We start from the raw sequence: 27,080 nt of genomic DNA on the forward strand, positions 1-27,080 counted from the left end.
CCCATCCCTCATGGAGGACAATGGGTCTGTAATGCTGGAGCCACAGACAAGCTGCCTTAGTTGTGAAAGTGCCCAAGGCTCACATGCATGTTCAAGTCACAGAGGAACAAAGGCAGAAGGAACGGCTGGGCTTCTGAAAACAGAGACAATGCGGCGGACACTGAACAGGAGTCTGAACCGCTGCTCCCAAGGCCACTTGTGAGACTAGCGAAGCATTCACTTCCTTCTAAGCACCTTACTCCCAACAAAGTGTGACAGCTAAGAGTTGTACATAATATTCTCTTCCGTGTCCACTCAGAATTCAATGCCAAACTTTTAACTTTTGTCCAGAAATGCGGTCAGTATAGAAAGAACCTTCTGGACAGAAAGTCATCACCCACATCCATTCACACCTACAATTGTTCAAATATACAGAACTCTCACACACACATATCACCGGTGTCTCAAGTCTTATGTAAAATGAATTAGAGAACTGAGTTCCATCTTCTACGGAGCTATTCGCCACCTCCCAGGGTGGGACAGGGTGTTAAACTTAAACATGCATGTGGCACTCTAGCCAGTCAGGCAGCTGACTCAGGCTGATTCCCACAAAACACAATGTCCCTCACCTGCCCAGTCTGTGTGCTGTGGCTTCCCATCCTACCCTGCCGAAGGCATTTAGTTCTGTGTGCAAAGCAGCTTTCTCAAAGCTAGCGGGCTGCTGGCTAACCAATAGGGGAGGTCACGGCATGCTTGGGAGATTGCTATAAAGGCTGACTTTAAAACTAACAAGATGTTTTTAGGGCACAAATGAGAAACGCTTAGTGCCGTACAGCCCTAACAGAACGTGGGCCTTGCCCTGGCTGTAGAGAGCCCGCCCCTCTGAGAGCTGCCAATCACTAGGATCAACAAAGAACTGAGCCAGGCTGTGCTCTTATGTGCAGCCCTGCCAAACCAGAGCCTCACACCCCTACTTCATCTGCTGGGTCCCTGCCCTGGACACTGTTCACCTCCCTCAATCAATCCCATCAAGACAAATAAGGACAGTCTCCATCCCCTGAGACCACAGAGTTATTCAAACAGTCGATTCTGCGTCTTCCCTACCTGTGACTTCCCCACAGAAACTGTGATGAAGTTCTTGCCCTTCGCCCTCACCTAACGGACTGGGTGCTTCCCATATGTTACTCTGACCCTGTCCTGTTGGGAACTGTCTTTTCCATGGTAACTGTCTCACTGCTGCTGTCCCCACACCTCACCAAGCTGTCCTCTACAGCAACAGGGAAGTCTGAGGAAGGAGAACGAACAGCAACTTCCTGCTTCCTCTTTCCCCCCACTTAAGCTTCATTCCTGCAACCCAAAAGAATGTCTGAGATGTTACAGGGAGGCCTGTGGCTGCCTGTGCTCTGGGGTGAGCCAAGCCTATGAATTCTGCTCACTCCGTCGCCACAAATGGCCTCAGTACAGCCTGATTCTGCCGGTCACCCAGTCACTTGCATACGTACCACACCGTCTGCCTCCTCTGCTGCCTGCTGCTCTAGAATGTCAGCCTTCACTATCCTAACCTTCCTTTCTCACCACCGTGCCTCTCTCCATGACAACACAGACAGGCTGACTTCCCTACCCGCAGTGTTAGCAAAATGGCTTTTCAGTTCCACGGTAAGCAGTGGTTTCTGTGTCTCTCTGGCCCAGTGTGAAGTACGTGTATACTTTTCCCAGGTTGCCTTTATTTTTTCTGACACTAATCCATGGAAGCATCTAGAATTTCTTTATGGGAAAAAAAAACCCCAGGATGCATGCATCAAACCATGCTTTCACATCTGTCTGTGTGTGAAGCAAAGGTTGCCAGCAAAATGTTTATGGGTTACCAGGGGCAGAGGAATCTGTGTTAAAGGCATGGTTAGTTTGTCCTACTTTTCTGAGAAATGATCTCAACTTTGCAAGACAATCTAGTTCCTGAACCATGAACTAGATCTCAGACTATAGGGATAATTTCCTGTGTTCTGTGTGGAAGCATTGCCTGTCAATAAAAAAGCTATTGGCCTATTAGCTGAGGCAGGAAATAGGAGGCGGGAGTTCCAGCAGGGAGAGAGGATTCTGGGATAGATTCAGTCAAGAGAAGATTTGCCCCAATGGTGATGGAGATAGGCTACAATATGAGAAGAGGTAACCAACCATATGCTGGCCTAAGCATTTACTCATAATTAATTAAATCTCAGAGTCCTTACTTCAGGAACTGGGGCACAGGTGGTAAAGCCTGTGGTTACATCAGACCCTGTAGAAATCAGGCCAGGATCCCGATCTAGGAATCATGGGACCACAATGCACAGCTTGGAGAGACTACACTCTTTAATGGTAGAGACAGACAGCTCTCACTGTATGAGACAGACGGACAAAGTCTGCAGTGACAAACTACAATACAAAACCCAAGCAACTGGAAGAGGAAGGAAGGAGCCACGGTCTCCCTGGCACCTCTGCTGTACTGTGACACCATGAGGATGGCGACCAGCAGGGATGCTCAGTGGCACCCTTCATCCCAGCAAGGCTGGCCTGTGCTTTGCTGGGGGTTTTGGCTTCCTCTGCTCCAAAAGCATTTCCCTTCACAGAGGGGCATCCTGGCCTCTGTTCCTCTGACTGAAAGTAACACTAGAGACACCAAGAATGGTCAGAGAGCAAGTGGTGGACAGGTGGGGATTTAGGACTTGCCTGACTCCCACTGTGCAGGTGCTGGAAGGACATTATGACTGATGGTCAGGTGACATGATGCAGTTACTGAAGATGCTATTGGGTGACTTGGAAAATATCCTGTTGGAGGGATGTGGCAAGGAACAGTCCAGACATCTGAGAAATTCAGAGGGGGAACCATCCATAAAACAACCATGCAGTCAGGGATGGCTAAGCCGTTCTAATGGTCCATGGAAAGCCAGCACAGGAATGAAGGCTATAAATAAACAGGACACGGGCAAGGATGAGACCCACAAAACCTTGCTGGTGGGTACCGAGTGATCCTCTCAGGACCTGTGCCTGGAGCACAAACACAATAGGAAATTGTGAGACACGACCCACCTGTGGAGTTGGGAGTTGGGGAAGCCTGCCAATCAAGGTAGGCGCAGCATACTGGTCTGGACCCCAGTCAAGAAAGCTGCATCCTGGGGTTGGGGATTTAGCTCAGTGGTAGAGCACTTGCCTAGGAAGCGCAAGGCCCTGGGTTCGGTCCCCAGCTCCGAAAAAAAAAGAACAAAAAAAAAAAAAAAAAAAAAAAAAAAGAAGAAGAAAGCTGCATCCTGAAGACTTAGAGGGGACAGATATGGTAGATGGATAAGATGCTATTGAGTCTCCAATAAACACCTCCAGCAGGTACTGTAAGATATATTCTTCTGACTAGGGACAGACAGGGGCAAAACCTAGCACAGAAAGGCTGAGTCCAGGAAGAAAGACATCAATGGGCACCATGCCGATTAGTCAGAAAGAATGCATGATGGCTGATATGTAAATGTCTATGTCCCCAGAGGGTGACAGATAAATTCTACATAGAAACTTAGAACACTGATGTTGGAAAGGATCCAGCAGTAGAGGCTGTGTTGGGATAGCCCCTCCTAAATAAAAGGCAAACTTGCATTTTTCAGCCCCCAACACAAGGAGGGACAGTCAGTCAGTACCCGTTAGGTTGGGCTTGGGGCAGGCTGGCACAAACTGTGTCCCTCACGATGGGCTGAAATCACAGCTCCCTGGTTTGCACAGGCTGTAGCATGTGTAGTTCGTCTGCTTAGTCTGTATGGCCCAGCAGATCCCAGAGGACCTGGAAGTGTGCATGGGAGAAAGGTAGAGCCCTAGCTGGACCAAGTACACGCCCAGGGACTCTGCCATCACTTTGGAGAAGGCCTTTGGGACAAAGCTTTGCATTTGCCCTGTCCCCAGGTCTTGATGGAGACCACACAACACCTAGGAGTCCCAGAATCAGCAGAGTGCTGTCAGCTGAGTTATAAATTTGAGTCGGTAGCCATGCATGAGCTAGGGATGGCAGGAAAAACCTGTGATCACACCTGAGTAGACCCTGAGAGCACAAGGGAAGCTCAGGAGCAGAGAGGGCAGACCTCCCAGTCTCCGGAGCAGCTGCAGATGCAACACAGCCAGCTGAAGGACAGGAAGTCCCAGCCTGGTGTGAGTGGTCACCTTCTCGGTGCACTGATCTCAGCTGCCATGGGAACCATGAAGGAACACAGGAAAAGTCAACAGCAGCCACTAAGGGCAGTGCCCAGCTTGTCAACTTCCTATGCAGAGAGAAATAGTCAGAGTTGGAAGTAGGTACAGTTAACCAGACAAGCAAATACCTCAGTATCTTAAGGAGGTCATGATAAAGGCATACAAACTTCTGCAAATCTTTTTAAAGATGTATTTATTTATTATGTATGAGTACACTGTAGCTGTCTTCAGACACACCAGAAGAGGGCATCAGATCCCATTACAGATGGTTGTGAGCCACCATGTGGTTGCTGGGAATTGGACTCAGAACTTTGGAAGAGCAGTCAGTGCTCTTAACCACTGAGGCATCTCTCCAGCCCAAACTTCTGCAAATTAACACATACTGAGACACACACACATAGACATGCACACACAGACTCACATACATACACACACACATGTACAACACACACACACACACTCACACACACACACACACACACACACACACACACACACGGCAATGATCCACGATGCAAGAGGCACTGAATAGAAGTTGATAAAGTGTCAGTCTGAATGACACAGCACCTCCAGCCCAGTGGATTCCTGCACAAAGCCCCATCTGATCCTCTCTATGAGAGAGGAAGTGTGAGACTTAAATATGAGAAAACCAGATGATTTCATCAACCGAGGATGAGGGAAGGAGTGGGAAACCACATCAAAAACTACCCGCTGAGACAAGAGAAGGGTTCAACCCTGGTGCTGCCAGTTTCCTCCCACTACAAAACCTCAGCAGACAAGCTTTCCGCCTGCTGTCTCAAACACACGTCAACTTCACCCCAGAACGCATCGCATGGACTCAAAAATGCTGGATGCTTCTTATCTTCAGTGACATTAGCAACAGAGTACCCCAAATACCTACCCACTTATGTTTCTGAAATCCTCTTAAAATTAGACTTTAAAATGTTTATATTTATCATTTTGTTTGGTCTATTTCTAGATGGTAAAGTAATATTAATCTTGGCAATATTACCTTTTAATCAAGTTATCTTTTCTGGGAATTAACGCTGGCTGTCCCACATGAGTGTAGCCGTAGGATCAAGCTGGCCAAAGGCCAACTAAAACTGAAAGACGGTACATTTCTTTTCAAATATTCAAACAATAAAATAAGTTTACAGGCTATAAATAACTGTCATGGAAAACAGGCTGTGAATCAGACATTATCAAAACTGTAAATTTTTATAGTTTAAATGATCTGTTTTCCCCAAGTGCTTTGTTAGCCCCTCTGGTGGCCTTGATTATTTTAGTTTTCTATTACTCCTGTGATCTGTTACATGTCATGACAAATACAGACAATAAAAAAAAAATCAAATTTGGGTCACAGTGGCTTGTAGATTTTGATATGACCCAAAAACTTGCAGGTTTTTTCCTAATGGCTTTACCAACCACTGCTGTCTCCTAAAGACTGCTGTCCTGCCTAGCATCCAGCCCCATCTCCATCAGATCCTGAGAATGAACCTTTCCTAGTGATCATTCATAAGTCTTAATGACTTCTATGCAGTCCCCTCATGTCCAAATGTGATGCCTGGCCAGTGGGGGGAAGGGAGAACTGTGAGCCGACATCTCTCAAGGGAACCACACTGCCCTCTGAACTCTCTGCAGGGCTAACTGACCAATCAGCCTCTGCGATGGCAGAGAGGTTGGAGTATGGCGGGACCAGACCTAAGTACAGTTTTTCTTGTGGGCACACTATACTTTCAGCTCCTGAAACAGCCATTCCTTGACCACTTCTGTGTCGGTTCTCCCATTCCGGAACTAAGGGATGAAACCTTTTAGAACATATTAACTTAAGAAAACCCTAGTTTTCATCAACCAGACTAAGAATGCAGACAACAAACATCTGAAGTCACAGCTGAGGTGTCCCAGCTCTGCCGTAACCTATTGTCCCCTACCGTAACCTACCGGTCCCCACGCTGTATTTGAAAAGTGCTTTGATTGACGACTGTCTTCGTTCTGTTACAATTGCCATGTTGGAACATGTGATCTGAGGTAACCTGTGTTCCTAGGCCATGCTCACTCCTCTTTCCCCTAGAATAAACTACCTCTTCTCACGCGTGAGGTGAAACTTGTTTTTGTGGCAACAGTTTCTTCCTGATTAAAAAACCATCGAAGAAACAAAGAATACAGAGCCTATAGCTCAAGAAAATAGGCCACACCTGAAACCTGTGGCCAGCATTGGACCAAATGGAGACACCGTCAGAGCTTTCCCACACGATCAGGAAGAAGACAGGGCGTCCACTCTCCACTCTTGTCTAACGGCACTTAACGCCTCTGCTACGGCCGGCAAGCAAGAGAGGAAAACGAAGGGTTAAAAACAGGACCGGAAGAAGACAGACGTCCTTATTTATAGACAGTGTGATGCTTTACATAAGAGTCCTAAAGGCTCCATCCATTTGTAAAACCTGGCAGGGCCACGGAGTCTGTCTTTTCTATCCTCACGTGCCGTGACCTTGAGTCTGACTGCTGCATGCCGGGCAATTAAGAGTGCAGTGTGCAGAGCTGAACTGGGTGACGCAGACTGCATTCTACACACTGAACTGGGCTTATCCGTGCTGCAGATGTTGGCTTTCTAGTGACATAAACATGTAATTCCCTTCGGAAATGAGTGGCCACACAGCATTGATCCAGTGGAGCCCACGCCCTTAGTGGACTTAGGTGGACCTAAGGGCGGACTTTTCATTCCCCAGGGCCGGGAAGGGCTCTACCTGCCAGGGCGTTCCCGCAGCCTGGGTGGAGGCAAGTGCTCCCAGGAGACAGCGTCACTGGATCTCTGCCTTCCCACACTCAAAGGAGGGCTTGGCTTCCTGCATCCTGCATTAGTCCCATGGTCCTCTGCAGCTGCGCTGCCCCAGCACATCTCTGCTACACTTCAGAGAAATGCGATCTGAGGAGGCAGAGAGACAACAAAACCATACAGAGCAAAGCATGGCACTGTGCTCAAGGGCTGCCTCTGCTGTCTGAGGGGTGGCCTGTCGGCTCAAGAATCCAGATCCTTGAGTCCATGTGATTCCATTTCCTCTCCACCCCTCTCTCCTTGAAAATCCCTCTCAACTCAAGTCTCACTTGCTATGAATGGTCAACTCCAGCATATGAAAGAGATATATTGGTTTATATTTCTGCTGCTCCATTTCTCTTGGAGATTTTAAACTACTGATAGATGAGCTGTCTGGACCGTCACCTCCTCACACTCCCTTGCGGCTGGCAGCATGCACGAGCCTGAGATTCCTGTCTCAGCCTAGTTGTTCACCCCACATATATGATCAGCTTCTGGCTGACCACTGTACACATGCAGATATTCAGGCCACAACCGAAGCTTGCACAGGCCAGGGGAGTAATCCTAGGTCTCTGTGGGCCAGGATGCCGTATGGCTCCTTGTAATACAAATACTATCTGTATCTTTCAAAAAACAGAGTGTGGAGACCAGAGTGCACATTGAATTGCTAAGCAGGTTCAGTCAAAGGCGGTGTGGGTCGTGCAGTTTCTCACAGAATCAGGATTCTCTCCTTCTACAATGTGCAATCCTCCTTTCAAGTGTGTGAGCATGCGTATGTGTCTCAACTAAAATAAGATATGCATAACTAGGTGTACATGTAGAGAGGTGTATATGTTTTTAAATGATAACATTTATAGAAATTATTTCAAAACTTTTATAATCAGTAAAGGAATACATTTGGCCCTCAGGTTCTAAGTCATAGAAATAAAAAAAAAAATATATGAACAACACTGCCGAGCTGCAGAAAACAAACAACTCCAGCTAAAGAGAAATAGATTAGAGGCTACCAGAGTAAACGAAGAATTAGCCACTAGAAACACGCCAAGGGCTGTGCTGTCAGCAGGCATGGCTCAAAAGCTGTAACAGAAGAAGGAAGGAGGCCTCGCCAAGAAACACACGGTGTCTAAAGCAGGGAGCAGAAGATAGTCCCATCTGTCAGAATCGGAACAGCAGACACCAGTCAGATATGGTCTTAGGAGGCCAAGAACGGACAGTCAAGCCTCCTCCCGCCCCCTGCAGCCATAGATGAAGGGGCTTCCTGGTACAAGCCCTACCGTCATCCTAAAGAGGTCCAGATGGTCACCAGGAGCACAAAGCCGCCTAGATCAGGCCTGGCTGCTGGGAGCCCTGGCTCTGGACTCCTCACCTCAGTTGCCACAATAACACCCGCCACTGCTTCCGCAGGCGCTGAGGATCGATCTGGAGTATCATTCTGACACCATCACTTCTCAAGTTGTTATGGCAACCACTAGGGTGCTCCTTTTGACTTGCTCAGCTGGCTTTTTTATACAACACAGGATGACCTGCCCAGGGCCAGCATCATCCGCTGTGAGCTAGGTCTACATCAATCATCAATCAAGAAAAAAGGCTCACAGGCTTGCCGTGGGCTAGTGCGATGGGGGACTCTCTCAACTGAGGTTCCCTCTTCCAAAATGACTCCAGCTTATGTCAGGTTGACAAAAAGCTGCCCAGCACCATTCCCGACACTTTCCCTTGAGCCCTTCCTGCAGTGGCCCCTCTGTAAGTGTCCCTGGACACAGAGATTCAGCACTCCATGGTCTGCATCTACGCTATAGCCACTTCAGATCTCCTAAGTATGGTCTGTGTCCAGCTGTCCCCCACCTATGACAGCCACGACAGGTAAGCACAATACATGTGTGCAGGCTGGCATGGTAATACAGGACGTCTATAGTCAGCGAGCCACAGACTGCACATGAGCCCACCCTTTAAGTCTACATAAGCAGCATCCATTCATCCTCAGGGGGCCAGTTTCGGACCTCTCTTCCAAGCACGGCAGCTTGTGTAAACCCCAGGATAGCCATGTTCTGATGGCTTTATCATCTGCTCAGGTCTACATCAGGGATTGGGTGGGCTGAGTCCCTTTCACCGAGAGCTGGCAACACCAGCAGCTCCTGGCTTTGAAAATGCCAAGCAGACAGAGCGTTGTTGAGAGGGCAGCCAAGAGCAGCTGTCAGCACTCGCTGCTGACAGCCACCAGGAGCTCAGACTCTAAGGCTGAGAGCTGAGAGCCACTGACAGGTGAAGCTCAAGGCTGGAACACTAAACAAGGCAGGCTGCGTTTTCATGACTTCAGCCCAATTTAAGCAAAGAAACAGCGGCTGACTGGTGACATTTAAACTTGTCTATTCTGCATTCAGGATTACGTATGAACTCCTGTACTATTCCACCCCACCATAAGAGCATTCATATGGAAAGACACACTGCCACATGCTTTTTAAACCGACTAAACATCTTACTGAGGCTAGAAAGTCGTCTTAGTTCAAATGGCTTAGGAATAATTCTAGCAAATCATGCACAGACACTGGACAGGCCACATGATTATTCTAAACAGTTGGGACTGAAACTCAGATTTCCACGACTCCATATTGAGAGCCATCATGAAAATGAGTAAACATTCTGAAATCAATAAGCAGAAATCAATGGACATAATGTGTGACTGATAGCGATATACTACATGATTAAATATATACATGCTATACAAGTACACACACACACACACACACACACACACACACACACACACACACACACACAGCAATGTCTACTGGCATTCAGCATGCATTCCCATCTCCAGTCCTCTTGTTACAAATTAATTACTATGGTCCACCTTTAGCAGGAAGTGTTCAACTCATCAGTCACAGATGTTAGCAGGGAAGGGAGGGGCACAATCACACACACACACACACACACACACACACACACACACACACACACACACCTGGGGACACGCGGCCGCCCCCTCCCTGAGCTGTTAGGCCCTGCTTGTTTCAGAACTCTAGAGAGCTGGGAAGTCACAGACTGTGACTTCTGTGACTGTTCACGATCAGAAATGGCAGCAGCCTGTCGCCTCGAAGCATTTTTTAGCTATAGACGGGGGCAAGTCTATCTGTGGGGAAAAAGGACAGACATTGCCAAGGACTTTAGAAACCACTGTGCCATATTAACACCCAGCCATTTTGTCTTTTTTTCTATACAACTCTTTCTGCAGACTACATTAAAAACTGGGTTGCATATATATTCATTTATGTGCATATATATATATATATATTCATTCATTCTTGATTCTCGTTCTTTCTCCTACTTTAGAGATTCTAAAGTTAATTTCACTTCTTTCGTCTTCCTTCCCTGGGTATTGACTCCCATTTCTGCTGCCTTGTGCTCACAGGATCTCAGCCCACAGTGCCCTCCTCTGCCCCGTTCCTAACACTGACTCGTTCGTTACTAACGGTTCCAGTATTAGCTGTAGGGCTTCTGCGGACATCTTTAATGAGTTCTGAAAGGACTCTGGGTTCCCGGTTTTGGAAGTGTTTCTTACATTCCCGTTTTCTGAGACTTTGTCAATTACTAATCCAATCACTGGATGGAACAATGAGCATTACTAGAAGCATCCTAGATAAATGATACAGGAAGTCAGGACACTGTGCTGCCTGTTCTGTTAGTATTGCAGACCATAGTAATCTCTAAGCACCGTCCAGCTCCTGGGCTTCCCAAGTACACGGCGCTTAGCACCACGTATTTCCCTTCTGCATTAAGGAAATCAAGCGCACGGGATAGTTGTTACCAGGAGGCTGCCGGGTCTGACTGCCGGTGCACAGCCAGAATGTCCCCTTCCATCACTGTGAGTTCTGCAGGCAGCAGAAGATCTTTCATTACATTTAGATACCGGATAGACTGTGAGCTGGGACTGCCTGACAAGGAGGAGCCACAGAAGAATTGGAAGAAAAGTCCCACAGCACGCCCAACCTTCTGACACCGGGACACAATGCTGTCATATACAAAGTCATGCTTGAGAACCATACAGTTCGATCATGGGCGTGGGGGCAGTACTAAAGAGATGGCTCTGCAGTTAAGAACATTGGCTGCTCTTGAAGAGGATCTGAGTTCAATTCCCAGCACCCACATGACAGCTGACGACCATTTGCAGGGGGATCTGACCCCCTCTCCTGACCTCTGAGGGACTGCATGCTCATAGTACACACATGCACGTGCAGGTCAACACCCATACTCATGGAATAAAATCTTACTTAAAAAATCTGATGGGGGGGGCTGGGGATTTAGCTCAGTGGTAGAGCGCTTGCCTAGGAAGCACAAGGCCCTGGGTTCAGTCCCCAGCTCCGAAAAAAAGACCAAAAAAAAAAAAAAATCTGATGGGGGAAAAGAATAGAACTGTTTAATAAACATAAACTGAAAGCCAGTCAGTTTCTGTGCTTCTCACAATTATAAAACGAATATATCCACTCACAGCTCCTCTCTTTTAACATCCTGAAACACTGGTTAAACTCAAAGACCTTTACTTATTATCAATATATAAAATACACTGACAGTAAATACTCAAAGACATTAGTATCTTTTCTAATTTCTATTTTCAATTACATTTTCTATTTTCTATTCTATTTTCAATTACATTTCTAGATTATTCTGTTGCTGCACTGGAGGACCCTTGAGGCGAGAAGGCGCTCCTACCAAGTAGGTTGACTCGAGGGCTGGCAGGGTCTCAGCAGCATCGCTGCCGCGGCTCAGATGTCTGCAGGAACAGCAAGTGGGACCAGAACTAAAGGAAAAGAAAGAAGTAATTAAGTAACAGTAGCTGAAATGCTCTCAAGCCTTCACCTAAGCCTGAAATGCAAATTTTAGTGAGCCCTGATCCCAGAACTATTCCCTTTTTTAGTTAGTTTAGGGAAAGAGCTAACACAGCACTTACAGCCTTATACAGCCCAGTAACGTCAAGGAGTCATAGTTATTCAGCTGGACGACAGAGAGACACTCAGTTGTACTCTACGCACCTTCAACTGCGCAGTTTGATTTGTTCGTTGAACAGTAAGACATGGCTGCAGAATCAATCCAATAACATTGATCATTCGTGTTCATTTTCCCCAACAATGTTTGCATTTATTAGAATCTTGTTAATCATGTCATAGACATTTTTGAAAGTGAGAAAAATGGCGATAAAGACAAGCTATTCCATTAGACCAAACACATAAAACTGGGGAGGAATGACTGCTCACAGAAGAATCTCACAAAAGATGAGAAACACACAGGAAACTTTGTTGCAAAATCAGGAAGTTCGAGACACAGAGAACAAAGCAGTTTAGAAGACGCAAGTGCTTTGCCAAACCGATTGGTCAGCAGTGGCAGAGGGTAAACCTGAGAAAGGCATTCCCCGCCCAGGGGTACCTGTGCAGGTTCTGAAACAAAGAAATGCAGCATCAAGTCTTCCACACAATCATCTGAACACGCCTGAGCTATACCAGTTCAAGCAACACTGAGAGTCAATGCAGTGAAAACAGCCGCCAAAAGTCAGCTCCATAGCTTGCTACTGATGGTGAAGAGTAAAAGAAATCCAGGGGATGACTCAGGGGTCAGGAATGCCTGCTGACTGCTCCGGCAGAGGCCTGAGCTCAGTTCCCATCAGCCAGACAGGCAGCTAGTTCACAACCATCTCCAACTCTAGCTGCAGGGGCTGATGGCCTCTTCTGACCTCCACAGGTACCAGCACCCAGGGGACACATACCCACACACGCATATATAGAACTACTAAATACAAAATAAGCCTTTAAAAACAGATACCCTTTTTTTCTAAGTAATCTGTGTATGTTAACTTACAAATGCAGAAAACTATCCTTGGGTTTGGATTATCCAGGCTTCGTTTCATATGCACTAGTCCAGCCAGTCGGACTTGATTGTTTTAAGAGGTCTAAATGAGCAATGCCACTTGGTCCCCAGTTGGTGGCACTGTTTGGGGAGGTACTTTAAGGAAGTGGAACTTTGCTGTAGGAAGCACTTCACATTGGGGGCTTTGAAGGTTCATGACCTCTCCCCTTGTCCTATTTTCTCTCCTTGCTTCCCATGTAAGGTTGAGATCTGATCTCTCGGCTTCCTGCACCTGCACCATGCCATGCCTTCTCCACCAGAAGGGCCTCTGGAAAAGGACCAAAGAAATTTTTGTAGTGATAATTTTGGTTTCTTTTAAAAAAAAAGTTAAGTGAACACGTTTTTGTTTACTCCCAGGTGTGGGATATGGGGCTGCTGCAAGTCTGTCCACAGCCACTAACTATGATTGTCTCGTGCTCTAGGAAGGGAGTGGTTTTTGCCAGCTGCAGAGTTTAATTTTGGGGACTCTGGAGAGGGAATAAATGCCAGAGCCCTTTGAGGGACAAGAGGTGCTTTGAATAAGGAAGAGTAGAAAGAAGAAGAAGAAGAAGAAGAAGAAGAAGAAGAAGAAGAAGAAGAAGAAGAAGAAGAGGAGGAGGAGGAGGAGGAGGAGGAGGAGGAGGAGGAGGAGGAGGAGGAGGAGGAGGAGGAGGAGGAGGAGGAAGAGGAAGAGGAGGAAGAGGAGGAGGAGGAGGAGGAAGAGGAGGAAGAGGAGGAGGAGGAGGAGGAAGAGGAGGAGGAGGAGGAAGAGGAGGAGGGGAAGGAGGGGGAGGAGGAGGAAGAGGAAGAAGAGGAGGAGAAGGAGGAAGAAGAGGAGGGGGGATGAGGAGGAGGAGGAAGAAGAGGAGGAGGAGGGGGCGGAAGGTGCCCACGGTGACTGCTGCTTCCCTCCTAATGCTCCTGGTTACTACTATGGTTTGACAAGAAAAAAAATTGAAGATAACCTAACAATGAAGACTGGATTTGCCCCAAGGAACCCAATGCCCCTAATCAGCAAGAAGTGGTCAATTTTGCTGGCTGGGGATCTACACGCCTTTCTGGTCTAACCTTCTTTCTCTCCTCCCTACTGTTGGGAGTTTGAAAGGGTCAGGGTGTGATAAGGGTTGGAAGAGAGGTAGAGGTATAAGAACCCAATGAAAGGAAATACTCCAACACTCCTTCTCCTACCAGTTATAGCCATGGCATTTCACCACAGCAGCAGAAACATGGCTAAGTCAACAGATAGGCTCCACTGAGAGGACTACATTTAACTGACTGTGCCTGGGGCAGGGAAAGTGTCCAGTATATGCCAGTGTCAGTTATGCCTAGGAATCTACGGAATCACTACTTTTCCTGTTAGGTAACGTCTGGTAAATGCTGCAGTTGGGCCCAACTCTAGAACCAACATTGCACATGGGTCTTTGAAGCCAGGAGACTCTCCACTGCAGTGAAGAACTGGAGAGTCAGCAGGCAATTTGTCCAGGATCCCACAAGACAAACAAACACCAGAGACCGTTGTCACTAACTAGACCTCTCTTCAGATACAAACAATCACAGTTTTCTTCCCTGAAAAGCTACTAATATCTGTAATACAGGTCAGGAACCAGAAAGGTCTTCGAGAATTAACTCCATTGTGTGAGCGGTCTAGACCATTACATTTGGAACATGGTACAGCTACCAAGAGGGGTGGAAGAGGTGACCCAGTGGTTATGAACACTGGTCGCTCTTCCGGAGAACCTGGCTTTGAGTCCCAGGCCCCACGTGGTGCTCAGAATCATCTGTAACTCCACTTCCTGGAGAGCAGACGCCCTCTTCTGGCTTCCATGGGAACTAAGCACACACATGATATGCATACATACATGCAGGCAACACAGTCATACACATAAAATGAGGAAAAGGGAATTTTTAAAGAGCTAAAATGTTGCCAGCTCAGGGGCACAAGTTTACAGAGAGCACCACGGTCCCAGCTCTGCTCGCTGAGGTTAAACCCAGCTGCCCATCACATATCTCAGTCAGGAACAATCACCTCAGTTCTAGCTCCTGGCTACCCCAATTATCTCTGCTCTTGAGGGATAACTAACTGCACTGCTGGCTTTTACTCACCTTTCTACTGCGCTTCTCGGTCTTCTCAATACATACAGCTACAGTCAAACAGCGCTTTGCAATGACCGAAGCCCCATCCTGCTCACCAAAGCGTTGCACCAGAGATAACCAGGACTTTATGGAGGGGGCGTAAACCAGCACACAGCAGGGTTTACGCCCCCTCTGAAGGGACGTGGTGGATGGGTTATGTACGGATTTAGACTCTGACTTTGGGTCGTAATTCAGATGACTGGTGATACAGTCATAAGCCAGAAGAGGAAGCCGTTTAAATGGAATAAAACTGAGAGATGCAGGTCATGGTCAGAAGTGGAAGAAAAGGCTGAGAAGCCTCCCGTGGAGCCAGGGGAACACCCTCAGGCAGGCAGCCTGTTCACCGGAGCTCCTTGTCCTGAGGGAAAAGCTCCAGAGAGCAATGCTCAACTGGATGACCTCCAGCTTCCCAGAGTGCTAGCCTGTGTGGCAAAAATCCAGCTGGTGTGATGAGGAGACTTGGTGTTTTATTTAATTTTAATTAGTGTAAGCAACGCTATAAATGGACTGGCCACTGTGTCGAGCAGTACCATCCTATGGATTCTGGCTCAGATAGGTGAATTGAAGATCCTGTTACAAGTATGTAAGAAGGAAATACTCTGAAGAGTAGCACGCAGACACTCAAGTGTGCACTGTCTATTGTAGTAATTATTTAATCTCAGTCAGGGGTTACTACCCTGCCTTTAATCATTCAATTCCCAGATAAAAGACAGACAACTTTTATATTTATAATAATCCTTCAATGCCCCGGAGCTGGGCAGATTGTTTATCCTATCAATAACCACAAATTATAACTTGCCATGCTCCGTCTGGTCCACTCTTAACTCCAAGTGGCTGGCCCTCATGGCCATGTTTTCACGACCCACTCACCCCATGGTGATTTCTCTCACCTTCTTCTTTCCTCTTGGTCTCTCCTCAGACCCCAAGCCCAGGCACCAAAACCCAACCCACTCTCCTCTGCCAGCTACAGGCTGCCTGCATCTTTAAGATTCGACCACTAGTTTTTAGGTTAAGGAGCCAGGTCGCATAGCACCACTGGGTGTATGTGTAGATTCTCTGTCCCTGAAGCAAACAGGCCTTGGGGGCCATACTTAACATCACAATCCACAGCAAAGGACCAAACCTCAACAGCTGACTCCCAGAACAAACCAATCAATAAGCAAAGGGGTGGGCCTTTTGGAGCCACGCCCCTTTCTAAAACCCATCAGGGATGTATTTAGCCTTGATCATTTGGGTTCTGATTAAGATCCCCAACATGGCAGCATCAAAACGCTCTCAAGCGGTTTCTAGGTAGTTACTAAAATGTTGCTACCAAATAAAAGTCGCTTAGAGTGCATCATGAATCCGTAGAGAGTCACACCTATGGATGAATAACCACCTAGTTTTGTTGTTGTTATTGCTTTCAAATCTATTTCTAAAACTGAGAAGAGAGCAGAGAGCCAGTCGTTTCTTATGATGACGAGCGTGAGCTCAGGTAACTCAAACGCATTCTAGGCCACTTGTGTCAGCAGCTGTACAGATTACCTTCCGTTAGCATTTCTCAGCACCCTGCGTGGAAGTCGACTGCACCAGGCTCGGGAAGTCTTTTCTACAGGTGTCTTACAAAGTCAATGATAATAAAAGCATTTCCTGAGAATCAACCTGTTAACCTCACTTATTCATGACATTTACAGTCAATATGAAACAAGGAGTTCTGGGTTACGAAAGGCTTCCTGTGAAAACAGACCGCATCTAAACTGCTCCCTGTTAATCTGCCCGTACCCCCCTAATCTGATTGCATTAAACCTGTTTACTATTTCAGTCCTTCCCATGGCTCTTAAGCCTCCCAGTTCTCGCTTCACAGGTATCAGAAGCTGCAGAGCTCACATGTGGCCCCTGCAGGTGCGATGCTTGCCCCGACTCATCCCTTGTTCCTCGCCCTTCACGAGACCCCATCTCCACCTACGGCATCAGGCCATCAGCATCTCAACCACTCACAAATGGAATTCTGCTGGCAACACTCTGCTCAGTCCTGAGATGCGCGGCCACAATAGTGTCGGGAAAGCACAATTCATAAAACATGAAACATGACATTTTAGGGGATTGGGGATATAGCTCAGAACATAAAGAGAAAGGAAGGACAGAAGGAGAGATGGGAGAGAGGGGGAGAAATGCAAGGACAGGGAAGGCGAGGAGGGAGTCAGATGATGAAGCGTAGGCAACAGTCTGGCACCAGTAGCGGCCTTTGTGTTTTCCCTGTGGTCTCGGGGATTCAGCTCCCACTGCATTACATACCTGTATCTTTTACAGCAGGCCCACATGTTTATCGTGGTCCCAACATATAACAGAGCTGTTAGGAAACAGTGGGGGAGACACCGTTGAGCAATAGCAAAGGCCCTTACAGTCCGTAAGTCAGAATAAAACCCAGTGGCATCCATACAGTGCACATCACATCGTCAGCTAGGATCAGCACTTCCAAAAATCCTTTTTAGAGGTATTTTATTTTATGTATATGAGAGCTGTGCCTCCATGTATGTGTGTATACCACAATTGTGCCTGGTGCCCTTGGAGATTAGTAGAGGATGTAGGATCCCTTGGAAACTTGAAATGGGAATGGCTATGAGTCCAGTACGATATGAAGAAAGGAAAATCAATTCCCAACTTAGTGTGTCTTTGCAAAACCTCAGGGCTGGAACCTAAGTTTGAGCAAGCTAATGGTGCCTGGTCAAAGATACTGACAGGAAGACTGGCAGGCTACTGTTCTGGATGGGACTGCAGTAGGCCTCTGTAGGTCACACCTAACAAGAATGCTGTCATTTACGCTAGGTGCCGCTCCATCAAACTGAACCCTGCAATGGCCCAATTTTCAAAGGAAGAAAAGAGCGAATCAGAAGAAACACTAAGCAACCAATCAGAAGCGGTCCAGTTCGCTGGGCTGGTGTGGTAGGTACCACAGATGACAGTGACTAAAAGGACAGATGCCTTCTTCATTCCATATTTCTGCCTGTGAATGCAGGCTCATCAGCATATGAGAACATTTACTTTGTCTTTATTCAAGTCGTTGCCTGGTTACAGAATCACAAATAGAAACCATCTTGAAAGTACGTGTAGTTGAATTCTGCCCCTTGGCTCTAGCCCTCACTATGTGTTAGAAAGACTCTGCCTCACAAGCTGGGAAATTGGGTGTTGGAGGGATGCATGCAGACTGCCGGTAGAAACCTGGCAGCAGCTACAGGAAGGCACACTGAGGATCTGCCCTTCGGAATGCAGAGCACAGAGCGAATGCGCTCTCCGTAGAGGCCCCACATCATCTAGACACCTTGCTACCAAGCTGCAGATGCAGCTTGCTCCTGGAACAGAGCGGACGTGTCTCTAGGGTCACTCACACTTGGCCTCAGCACTGCCGGGTGCTAAGAATCTCCAGAGACAAACCTCCTACTCAGTGAAGGCTCCCCTCCTCCAACTCCTGTCCACTTCTACAGGAACACTAGGAGGCAGAGTCGGGATTTGTAACCCCAGGCACTGAACACTGCTGTCAGGAATAAGGCTTCTTGGTACAGGGGTGGGGGTGGGGGGGAGCCTTCGTCCTTGAAACATCAAATAAGTACTTCCTGTTCTAGCTGGCACGTCTCCGCAATCTAGGCCTAGCACAAGCCTAGAGCTGGCCAGGCTCTCTAGCCTAGGAGAGATGCCTGCCCTAAAGCCACACCCAGCAAACAAGGTCCCCAGGGAAGGTACACACCCTTCTGGGCTACAGCCCCAGCCTGTCCCCTCAGTAAGTATCCACTTCCTTGACACAGTTAGCACAAATGGGGTCCCCTACTCCCCAAGCCCACAGCACTCTGAACAGTGATGTCCAGGTTTTAGGCACAGCGTCTGACGCCTCCCATGCAGAATGTCAACTGCTCTTCCAAGGGGGCCTTTAGGTATTGCTCATCAGCTCACACCTCCCCAAGTCTAGGCTGAGACTAACATTTCCCACCCCTTTCTTACCAGTGAGCAGCCAGCAGTGACACTTAATGAACAGCCCTGCTCTGACACCCTGGTAACACACGTCTCCTTTCTCTGTGCCCACTGTATAAAAGGACACTGTGCAGTGGGCACTTGAGCCAGCTTCGAGCTCACATGGGCTTCTCCGCTCACTCACTAGGAGACCTCGGCAGTTCGTTCAGACCTAAGTCTCTCAAGAGACAAGGATGAGACTGGGAGGATCATTAAATGATGAAATGACAGGAAGAACCAGCCCTGGCACACAACTGGGCACCAAACACTGCCACGGCCTGCCCTGCCACCACTCCACCAGACTGAAGACTGCAGAGCTGGGCCCATCCACCCTAAGCCGGGGGCCACCCATAGCAGCTTCCATCAGTTAGCGTAAAACAAAAGCCATGCAAATACGCACAAAATAACTAAGACTTGAGATGCTTCTGGAAAGTTCCAGCATAGGTCTGGTATTCAATGTGCTGAGCTCTTCATTAGCATACCAAAACAACTGGCTCACCAGAGAGGTTGAAGAAGTCAGAGCTTCACAGCAAAATATACTTGGTTTTCTTTTTTTAAAATGATTCTTTTTTTTTTGGTTCTTTTTTTTTCAGAGATGGGGACCGAACCCAGGGCCTTGGGCTTCCTAGGCAAGCGCTCTACCACTGAGCTAAATCCCCAACCCTATACTTGGTTTTCAAAGGAAAGCAGTCTGGGGTGGTAAGGCTCAACCACACAGGCCAGGCTAGTGTTTCCTTGTTATGCTAATCTCCCTGGTGGACAGGCATGGCACTAAAGTTCTCAGAATTTCCATCCTCACTCCCACTCTTTCTTCCTTCCCACCCTTGTCCCTTTGCTTGTCTCCGGAAGACTTAGTACATACACAACATCCAATCATTTGACAAACAAGTGAGAAATAAGACATTTCTCAAAGGCCCAAGGTGGGGGTGGGGAGAAGCTAATTTCTGATCTATTTGAGTAGGAGAGAGCAGACACACCCCGGGACTCGATGACCTTGAACTGAATCTGTGACTTTTGAGAGTGCTGGGGGCTTAGGCTGAGAGTGTGAGGCAGGGGAGTTGTTTCCAGGCCACCAAACAGTTAATGGGCCTCTCGGGAATGAGCATTGAGAGATAAAAATAAGAATAATTCGTTCAGGATAAAATAAGGCTTCCTACTCGAGGAGAGGTCGAAGACAAGAAGCACGTGGCAAGGCTGCTGAATGGCACCCTGAATAGCAGCAGTGTGGACCGGTACCAGCTGGCTTCTGTAAGAGATTTCTTGAGCCATACTCAGAGGCAGCCCAAGACTGACGATGAGAGCAGCAGGCAGATGGGGGCAGGAGACAGATGGGGTCCAGAGGGTGGTCCTGAGGACGGGAGAGGCACAGTGGGGCCACGGAAGCCTGACGGACTCCTCTGTCCAGCAGCACAGATGCAATACAGCTTGCTCATAAGCAACCCCCAACTCCAGAGTTGGCACAAGTGGAGTGGCGTGTCCTTGGCTGATCTTCTGGCGCCCTTCCGAGTGCCCTTGCTCCTTCAAAGATGGCAAACCAGTGACCACAGGAAGTGCCCCGTTCACAGGAAAGCCTGAAACAGATCTCGGCCAAGTAGAAAGCATCCTCGTCTAAACTGGTTTGTATTTTTCTCTCCCTTGAATCTTCAAATGAGAATTCATCAGTGAGTCAAAGAGATGCTAAAAATAGCCGGCTACAGAATGCAGAGTGAGGCACATCACGCCATCTCGCTCGCCCGCTCGCCCTGCCCAGCCTTCTTCAGTGTGGCCTTCCAGGGCGTCTCCTTTTCATTAGTCAAAATGTGAAACACTTCAGGTACACAAAAGCATTAATGTTTAAAACCAATTATGTAGCTATTACTGAAATCTCTGCATTAAATCTTACTTAAAAATGGTCTCCTAGCCAGCCCTGCTAGAGCGCACTCCTTTAATCCCAACACATGGGAGGCAGAGGCAGGGGGATCTCTGTGAGTTCTAGGGTAGCCAGGACTACATGGTGAGACATGTCTCAAAGCAAAGAACAATGACACGAGTTTACTGGCACACTCCCTCTACTTCTAATCACGACCTTCATTAGGGTTTCTGATGGCAAGAGTACAACTCGTTAACAAACAATGAATGAATTAAAAGAAAGCCGCTCCCCACTGGGCTCCCCACTGCAAACTCATCTTTATTAATAACAGCTCACATCTGAATCCAGAGGACCACTGACGAAAGGCCTTCACATAAATCATCTTATTTAATCCACAACATTGAGACCAGCAAGGTAAGTCATTTTTTTTACTCTTTTAATGTGTATAAGTGTGTGCACCTATATAAACTTCTGTCCATATGTGTATGACCTGTGGAGACCAGAAGTGGGCAGTGGACCCCCTAGAGGGGAGTTAGGTCACTGTGCGCCTCCAGATGTGAGTGCTGAGACGCAAACGCTGACCTTCTAGAAGCACGCTTGCCGCTCTTAGCCACTGAGCCATTTCTCCACGCCCGCAAATTGCTTTTATATATTAAACGAACAAGAGCCTGAGCTAAAGAGAGAAAAATCCAAACTAAAAAGCCATGCCTCAAGGACTGGGAGTATATAGCTTAGTGGTAGATAGAACCCTACATCAAGGGGGCACGGAAGCGTGCCCAGCCACAAAGTCAGTCGGCCTGGCTCTGAGTCCCATTCTCTTCCTCAGGACCACCTCACCCAGAAGGACCACCCCTCCCAATAACTGCAAAGATCTCTGAACCTGTGGGACACTCAACACAAACTGCCTTACACCTTCGAAGTGCACACTAACGAAACGCACGCGGCTAAACGACTCCTCAATACCCCATAGGTGCCAAAATCCTCATCTTGAATTATGAGCCCCAAGCCCACTGTCTGACCTTCCCTCCTTCAGCCTCTATGAGGAGCTGCTGAGCCTCTGTTATTGGCCAGAGAGAGAGGGGGGCTGGTTGTTGTTGTTGTTGTTGCTGTTGTTGTTGTTGTCGTTGTTTTAATTGCTGCTAGCCGGAACTCTGCATTGCCACAGCTGCCTGGGGAGGAAGACAAATGTAACAGCAGCCCCAATAGCTATCTACCATCACCTTCTTAAGATGCTGACCTCTGCTCCAAGCTCCTGCTTCCAAACGGGACAGATGCCCTGACCTAAAATATGTCCAACATCCCCCCCACCCCCCAACACTGAAACTAAGGCTCAGCCTGGTCATGGGATTACCGTTTATTGTCACTAGATGTGTGGACTCTTAAGTTTTGACCAAGGAAAATCATGAGAATTATTACATAAATAAACGAGCTGAAATACTTCTGAAACCTACACTGGTATTAAATGAAAGCAGAGAAGCCTGGGGAACATGACGGGGCGATTCATTTTTCCATAATTACCATGACAATTTTTACTATTCTAGAACCAGACTCTGTATCACAGCTAGTTGTAACACTAAGTCTGATACAAAGGTTCCGTGTGTAAATTCCCTAGGGGGAAGTATAATCATGGCTATCATAACAAATACATCTATGAACGTCTACCGAGCAGAAGCTATTCAAATGAGATGGGCTGCTTTACACACAGCCCCACCCACTCTCCAAGCCTCTGGTCTGAACCATATAAAGCGGTCAGAGCTAAGGGGGCTACGTTCACCAGAGGCTGTGGCCATAGCAACAGGAAAGTAACTAGCACAGAAAACTGGTGCCTGCTCTGGTGTCTTAGCTGTGGTGCCCGAGCCTTAGGAACTGGTTTGCTAGAGGGATGTGGAAGAGTCTGGAACTTTGGATATTATAAACAGAGGTTCCTGGGCCATTCTGGTGGGAACACTGGCAACCTGAAGGCTGAAATAAGTGTGGACGGTGAGGGTCTGGTTCATGAGGTGTGGAAGAGAGCAAGACTCGACCGGGAGCTCCCCTAGGACGCTCCTGTTACACTCTGGAATGTTACATTCAGCATCGACGTCTCGACGGACGCTGAACTCAAAGGTAATGGACTAATTTGTTTTAACACGGGATGGCATTTGGGCTGTGTCAGTTACTGCTCACTGCCATCACCCAGGTCTACAGTGAGCCAGAAACGTAATGAAGATGTGCAGCGTGTCCAGGAGAAGGAGCCTGAGCAAGTTGGAAGGCAGCTGCGATTACTAACGAGAGAGAGAGCTAAGTCATTAAAGAGGAACCACAGGCCTTCTGCACTGGCTTTCTGCACAGGACCTCACCCACTGGAGGTACCACCTACTGAATATGCAAATTCATCCGAAAACACGGGGCCACCCAAGGAGCTCCCTGCTTGAAAACAATCACCTAGGGAACTGTTTCTCCAGGGTCAGGTGTAGAAATTGTTGTAACTGTGGTCCAAGGGAACTGGAGTCCATCCCAAATTAGCATCCCTTGGCAATGCCCATCATATGGTACTATTTTTGCAGGCATAAAATATGCAAGAGGGCGGGAGCTGAGGCTTACCGTGCAGACATGGCCAAGTCCAAGAACCACACCACACACAACCGGTCCCGCAAATGGCACAGAAATGGCATCAAGAAAACCCGGTCACAAAGATACGAATCTCTCAAGGGGGTCGACCCCAAGTTCCTGAGGAACATGCACTTTGCCAAGAAGCGCAACAAGAAAGGCCTGAAGAAGATGCAGGCCAACAATGCCAAGGCAGCGAGTGCACGTGCAGAGGCCATCAAGGCCCTCGGGAAGCCTCAGGCCATCAAGCCCAAGATGCCAAAGGGCTCCAGCCGCAAACTCAGCTGTCTGGCTTTCATCGCTCACCCCAAGCTTGGGAAGATTCGAAGCTATGCGGCCAAGGGTCAGAGGCTCTGCCAACCAAAGCCCAAGGTTCAAACCAAGGCAGAGGCCAAAGCTCCAGCTGAGGCCCAGGCTTCAGCTCCAGCCCAGGCTCCCAAGGGTGCCCAGGCCCCTGTGAAAGCTCCATAGAAAAGGCGCCTGCCAGTGTGAAGACAGACGACTGCTGTGACACACCCACCTACACACTATTTGCAGATGACCAAAGTCTTATGCTGTTTTTACAAATAAACTTGAGACAAGAAAAAAAATATATGCAAGAGCAAGGCAGGAGGCATGAAGTCTTGTGCCAAGGATCCACAGAGACACCGAGGCTAGGCAGTATGCGGCAGGGTCCGAGTTGCTGTAAGGAGGCTCTGAGAGGCTACACATAAAGCTATGAAGGCGAATTCAGTGTAGGTTGTAGTGGGGATCTCAGGATCTCAGAGATGTTAGAGCCACGGACATCTCACGAGGAAAGCTGAAGAGCTGAAGGGGAACTAGCCTGAGAGATAGGACCACGCGTGCTACAGGCAGTTACCTAAGCCCGTGGGAGCCCCGTGATTCCATCCTAGAACCCAGATGCCACGCACACCGCTTCCAGAGCTGCTGTCTTACCTGCTGTGATCACGCCAGTCTTCTCTCTGGAAATGGAGATGTTCACTTTACACCACTGCATGTTAGATGTGTTCAGCTGTTTTCCCTCCACTGGGGACTCACAGGCAAGGGACCACCTTAGCCTCTGAGACACTCTGCACTTAGGTTTTGAACAGCACTGCTAAAGATCGCAGGGACTTTGGATTACATGCGTTTTGCATTATGATTAGGAGGTGGCCACAGGCCCACGGGACTGGAGGGTGTGTAAGAAGGAGACTGTGGTTTAACAGTGAAGCTCGATACTGTCAAACTGACGTGGAGATGGGCAGGTAATGGTTAGCACTCGCAGGTCACCTGGACATCCGGGCATGTCTGTGAGGGAAGTTCTAGATTAGGTTAACTGCCGTGTAAACATCCATCCTGAATGTGGGTGGCCCTGTCCCACAGGCTGGGGCCCCAGACAGAGTGAAAGGAGAGTGAGCTGAGCCCCAGTACCCACTGCTTCTGCTTCCCGAGTGTGGGTGCACTGTGACCAGCTCCTGCCGCCATGACTTCCCACCATGACAGACTGCATTCCTTAGATCTGTACACCGACAGAAGCCTTACACTGCTTTGGTGTGGAGAGTTCCATCACGCCAATGCGAGAGATCACCGCACAACGACTCACCTACACGCTCAATTGACATTCAATCCCATCTCTGACCAATTAGCTACAAGTACTTACTCCATTACAGCATCCAATATGATTCTGCCAGGGAATGCCAAGCCTACATTGCATGGTAAAGGTGAGGGAATGGGGCGGGGCGGTCTGCAGAGATCTGAACTCCACACATGCGTCAACCACCCAAAGCTCTAGACATTGGGGAAGACATTACTGTCAGATCCTCAGGCACCCCTCATGAAAAACATGGCCCACCATACCTCGTCTCAGAGTGTGAGATAGACAGGATGGGCTATCACAGGCAAAGAACACAGGGAGTGGCTGGGACATTTCGAGAATGGCAGCTATCTCTCCTCTGCTGACAGTGTGGAGCTGTCAGCAGACGGACAGGGAAGTAGAAAAGCTCAACTGCCTCAGCTGCCTCACCCGGGGGCTCTGAGTGGAGGGGAGGTGCCAGCCCCCCACACTTGTGTGCAGGTGGGTGGAGGGGGGTGCTAGCCCCCCACACTTATGTGCAGGTGGGTGGAGGGGGGTGTTAGCCCCCCACACTCGTGTGCAGGTGGGTGGAGGGGAGGTGCCAGCCCCCCACACTTGTGTGCAGGTGGGTGGAGGGGAGGTGTTAGCATCCCACACTTGTGTGCTGGTGGGTGGAGAGGGGGTGCTAGCCCCCCACACTTGTGTGCAGGTGGGTGGAGAGGGGGTGCTAGCCCCCCACACTCGTGTGCAGGTAGGTGGAGGGGAGGTGCCAGCCCCCCACACTTGTGTGCAGGTGGGTGGAGAGGGGGTGCCAGCATCCCACACTTGTGTGCAGGTGGGTGGAGGGGAGGTACTAGCACCCCACACTCGGGTGCAGGTGGCACACCCCCTTTCTCCATCCCTGAAGTTAGCACCAATCCAAACAACAAAGGACCTGTGGCAATGGACCAAAGTACAAGATGTCCCCTGCCAGGTCCTCTTTTATTTCTATGCATGGTGTGAACGGAAGTCAGAGCCAAACCTGGAGCATGTGCTTCTAGAAAGCAGGCTTTCAGCCGTTAGTCTTTCATTTAGGATGAAGTTGTCTCACTCTAATGACATCTCTGCAAACAGAAAGCCGCCACTCCACTACCAAAAGCAAATGCCTAAAGACCGTGCAGTGATCCAGGCGAGCCTTTCGAGCCCGTGAAGCTGCTATGTCTTCTCTACATCCTCCACCCCATCTACACAGCCCAGAGAGGAGAGCAGACTAAAGAACAAATACCCCCAGAGATGCCTACTGAATCTGACCGCAAAGCTTCCAGGGCCAAATCGCACATGCAAACTGCCCGTTTCATTCACAGGTGACGCCTCTAGAAGTGTGCCCAAGGATCAAGTCACACCGTGTGGGTGACAGTAATGCCCATTATACAGACATGGTGTGCCCAGGACACAAAGGAACCTAAAGGAAGGAAATGCAAAGTGCCAACAAGCCTCCCTGGAGAAGCTGACATCCACAGCTGTGCTCAGCACGGCAGCCTGCTACCGAGGGGGACCAGAAGAGACCAGGTAACTGCTTAGCTTTATAAACCACGAGTGAGAGGGCGTGAGGAGCAGGACCAACAGTGAACAAGTGGGCATCCCCCTGCCAGCTCTTCCCGAGTACACACAGGAGGGCCGCAGGAGATGTGGAGGACAGCTGGGAGATTTTCCCTCACACCCCTGTGGATGTTCTCAGATCCATGGGCACTGGCAAAGTCTCCCTCTGGTTTCCGTATAGATGTTAGCCATGCATGTAAAACCAGCAACCACAGCTTCTTCCTCCCAGATAGCTGCAACCTGAGATTCCACTACGGAGGCCTCCCCTGGCCTCAGGCTAACTCCTCCCAGTGGCACTGAGGTTCCAGGGTGTTGCACTGTGGGGCTGGTGCTCCTCCATCTGAGTTAGCACAGCCCACGGGAGCCCAGCTTTTCTGGATGTGTGTCTGTGTGTCTGTACTTTCTTCATTCCCTGTTCCCCCAGTCAGGTTTCTAGAGCCAAGCTGTGCAGGAGGTGGCAACAGACAGATGTTTGAAGTGCTTAGACTTCAAACAAATTTACATAAAGAACTCTCAAAACTAAGTGAAAGATATGG

At 48.6% G+C, this 27,080-nt stretch overlaps 2 protein-coding genes across 10 annotated transcripts in view; one reads left to right on the forward strand and one right to left on the reverse strand.

Annotated features, from left to right (window-relative positions):
- Positions 1 to 27,080, reverse strand: part of Wasf3 (WASP family member 3) — a 99,007-nt gene that overhangs the window by 46,397 nt on the left and 25,530 nt on the right. For 6 of the 9 annotated variants that reach the window (XR_010056418.1, XR_010056416.1, XM_063271653.1 and 3 more), the window contains 1 exon segment: positions 11,696 to 11,783. The exons of the other annotated variants lie outside the window; for them this stretch is intronic. The gene's annotated coding sequence lies outside the window, so the exon portion shown is untranslated. 9 annotated transcript variants of the gene reach the window in all.
- Positions 19,529 to 24,090, forward strand: LOC120095889 (60S ribosomal protein L29-like). Its single transcript, XM_063271849.1, has one exon. The coding sequence runs from the start codon at positions 23,343 to 23,345 to the stop codon at positions 23,883 to 23,885; it is 543 nt and encodes a 180-aa protein (XP_063127919.1). The 5' UTR covers positions 19,529 to 23,342; the 3' UTR covers positions 23,886 to 24,090.

Source organism: Rattus norvegicus, chromosome 12, assembly GCF_036323735.1.
Source record: "Rattus norvegicus strain BN/NHsdMcwi chromosome 12, GRCr8, whole genome shotgun sequence".
Taxonomy (NCBI): Eukaryota; Metazoa; Chordata; class Mammalia; order Rodentia; family Muridae; genus Rattus; species Rattus norvegicus.

Excerpts from the sequence above, each read along its gene's own strand:
- LOC120095889 (XM_063271849.1), top strand. The coding sequence starts at position 23,343 with ATGCCCATCATATGGTACTATTTTTGCAGGCATAAAATATGCAAGAGG.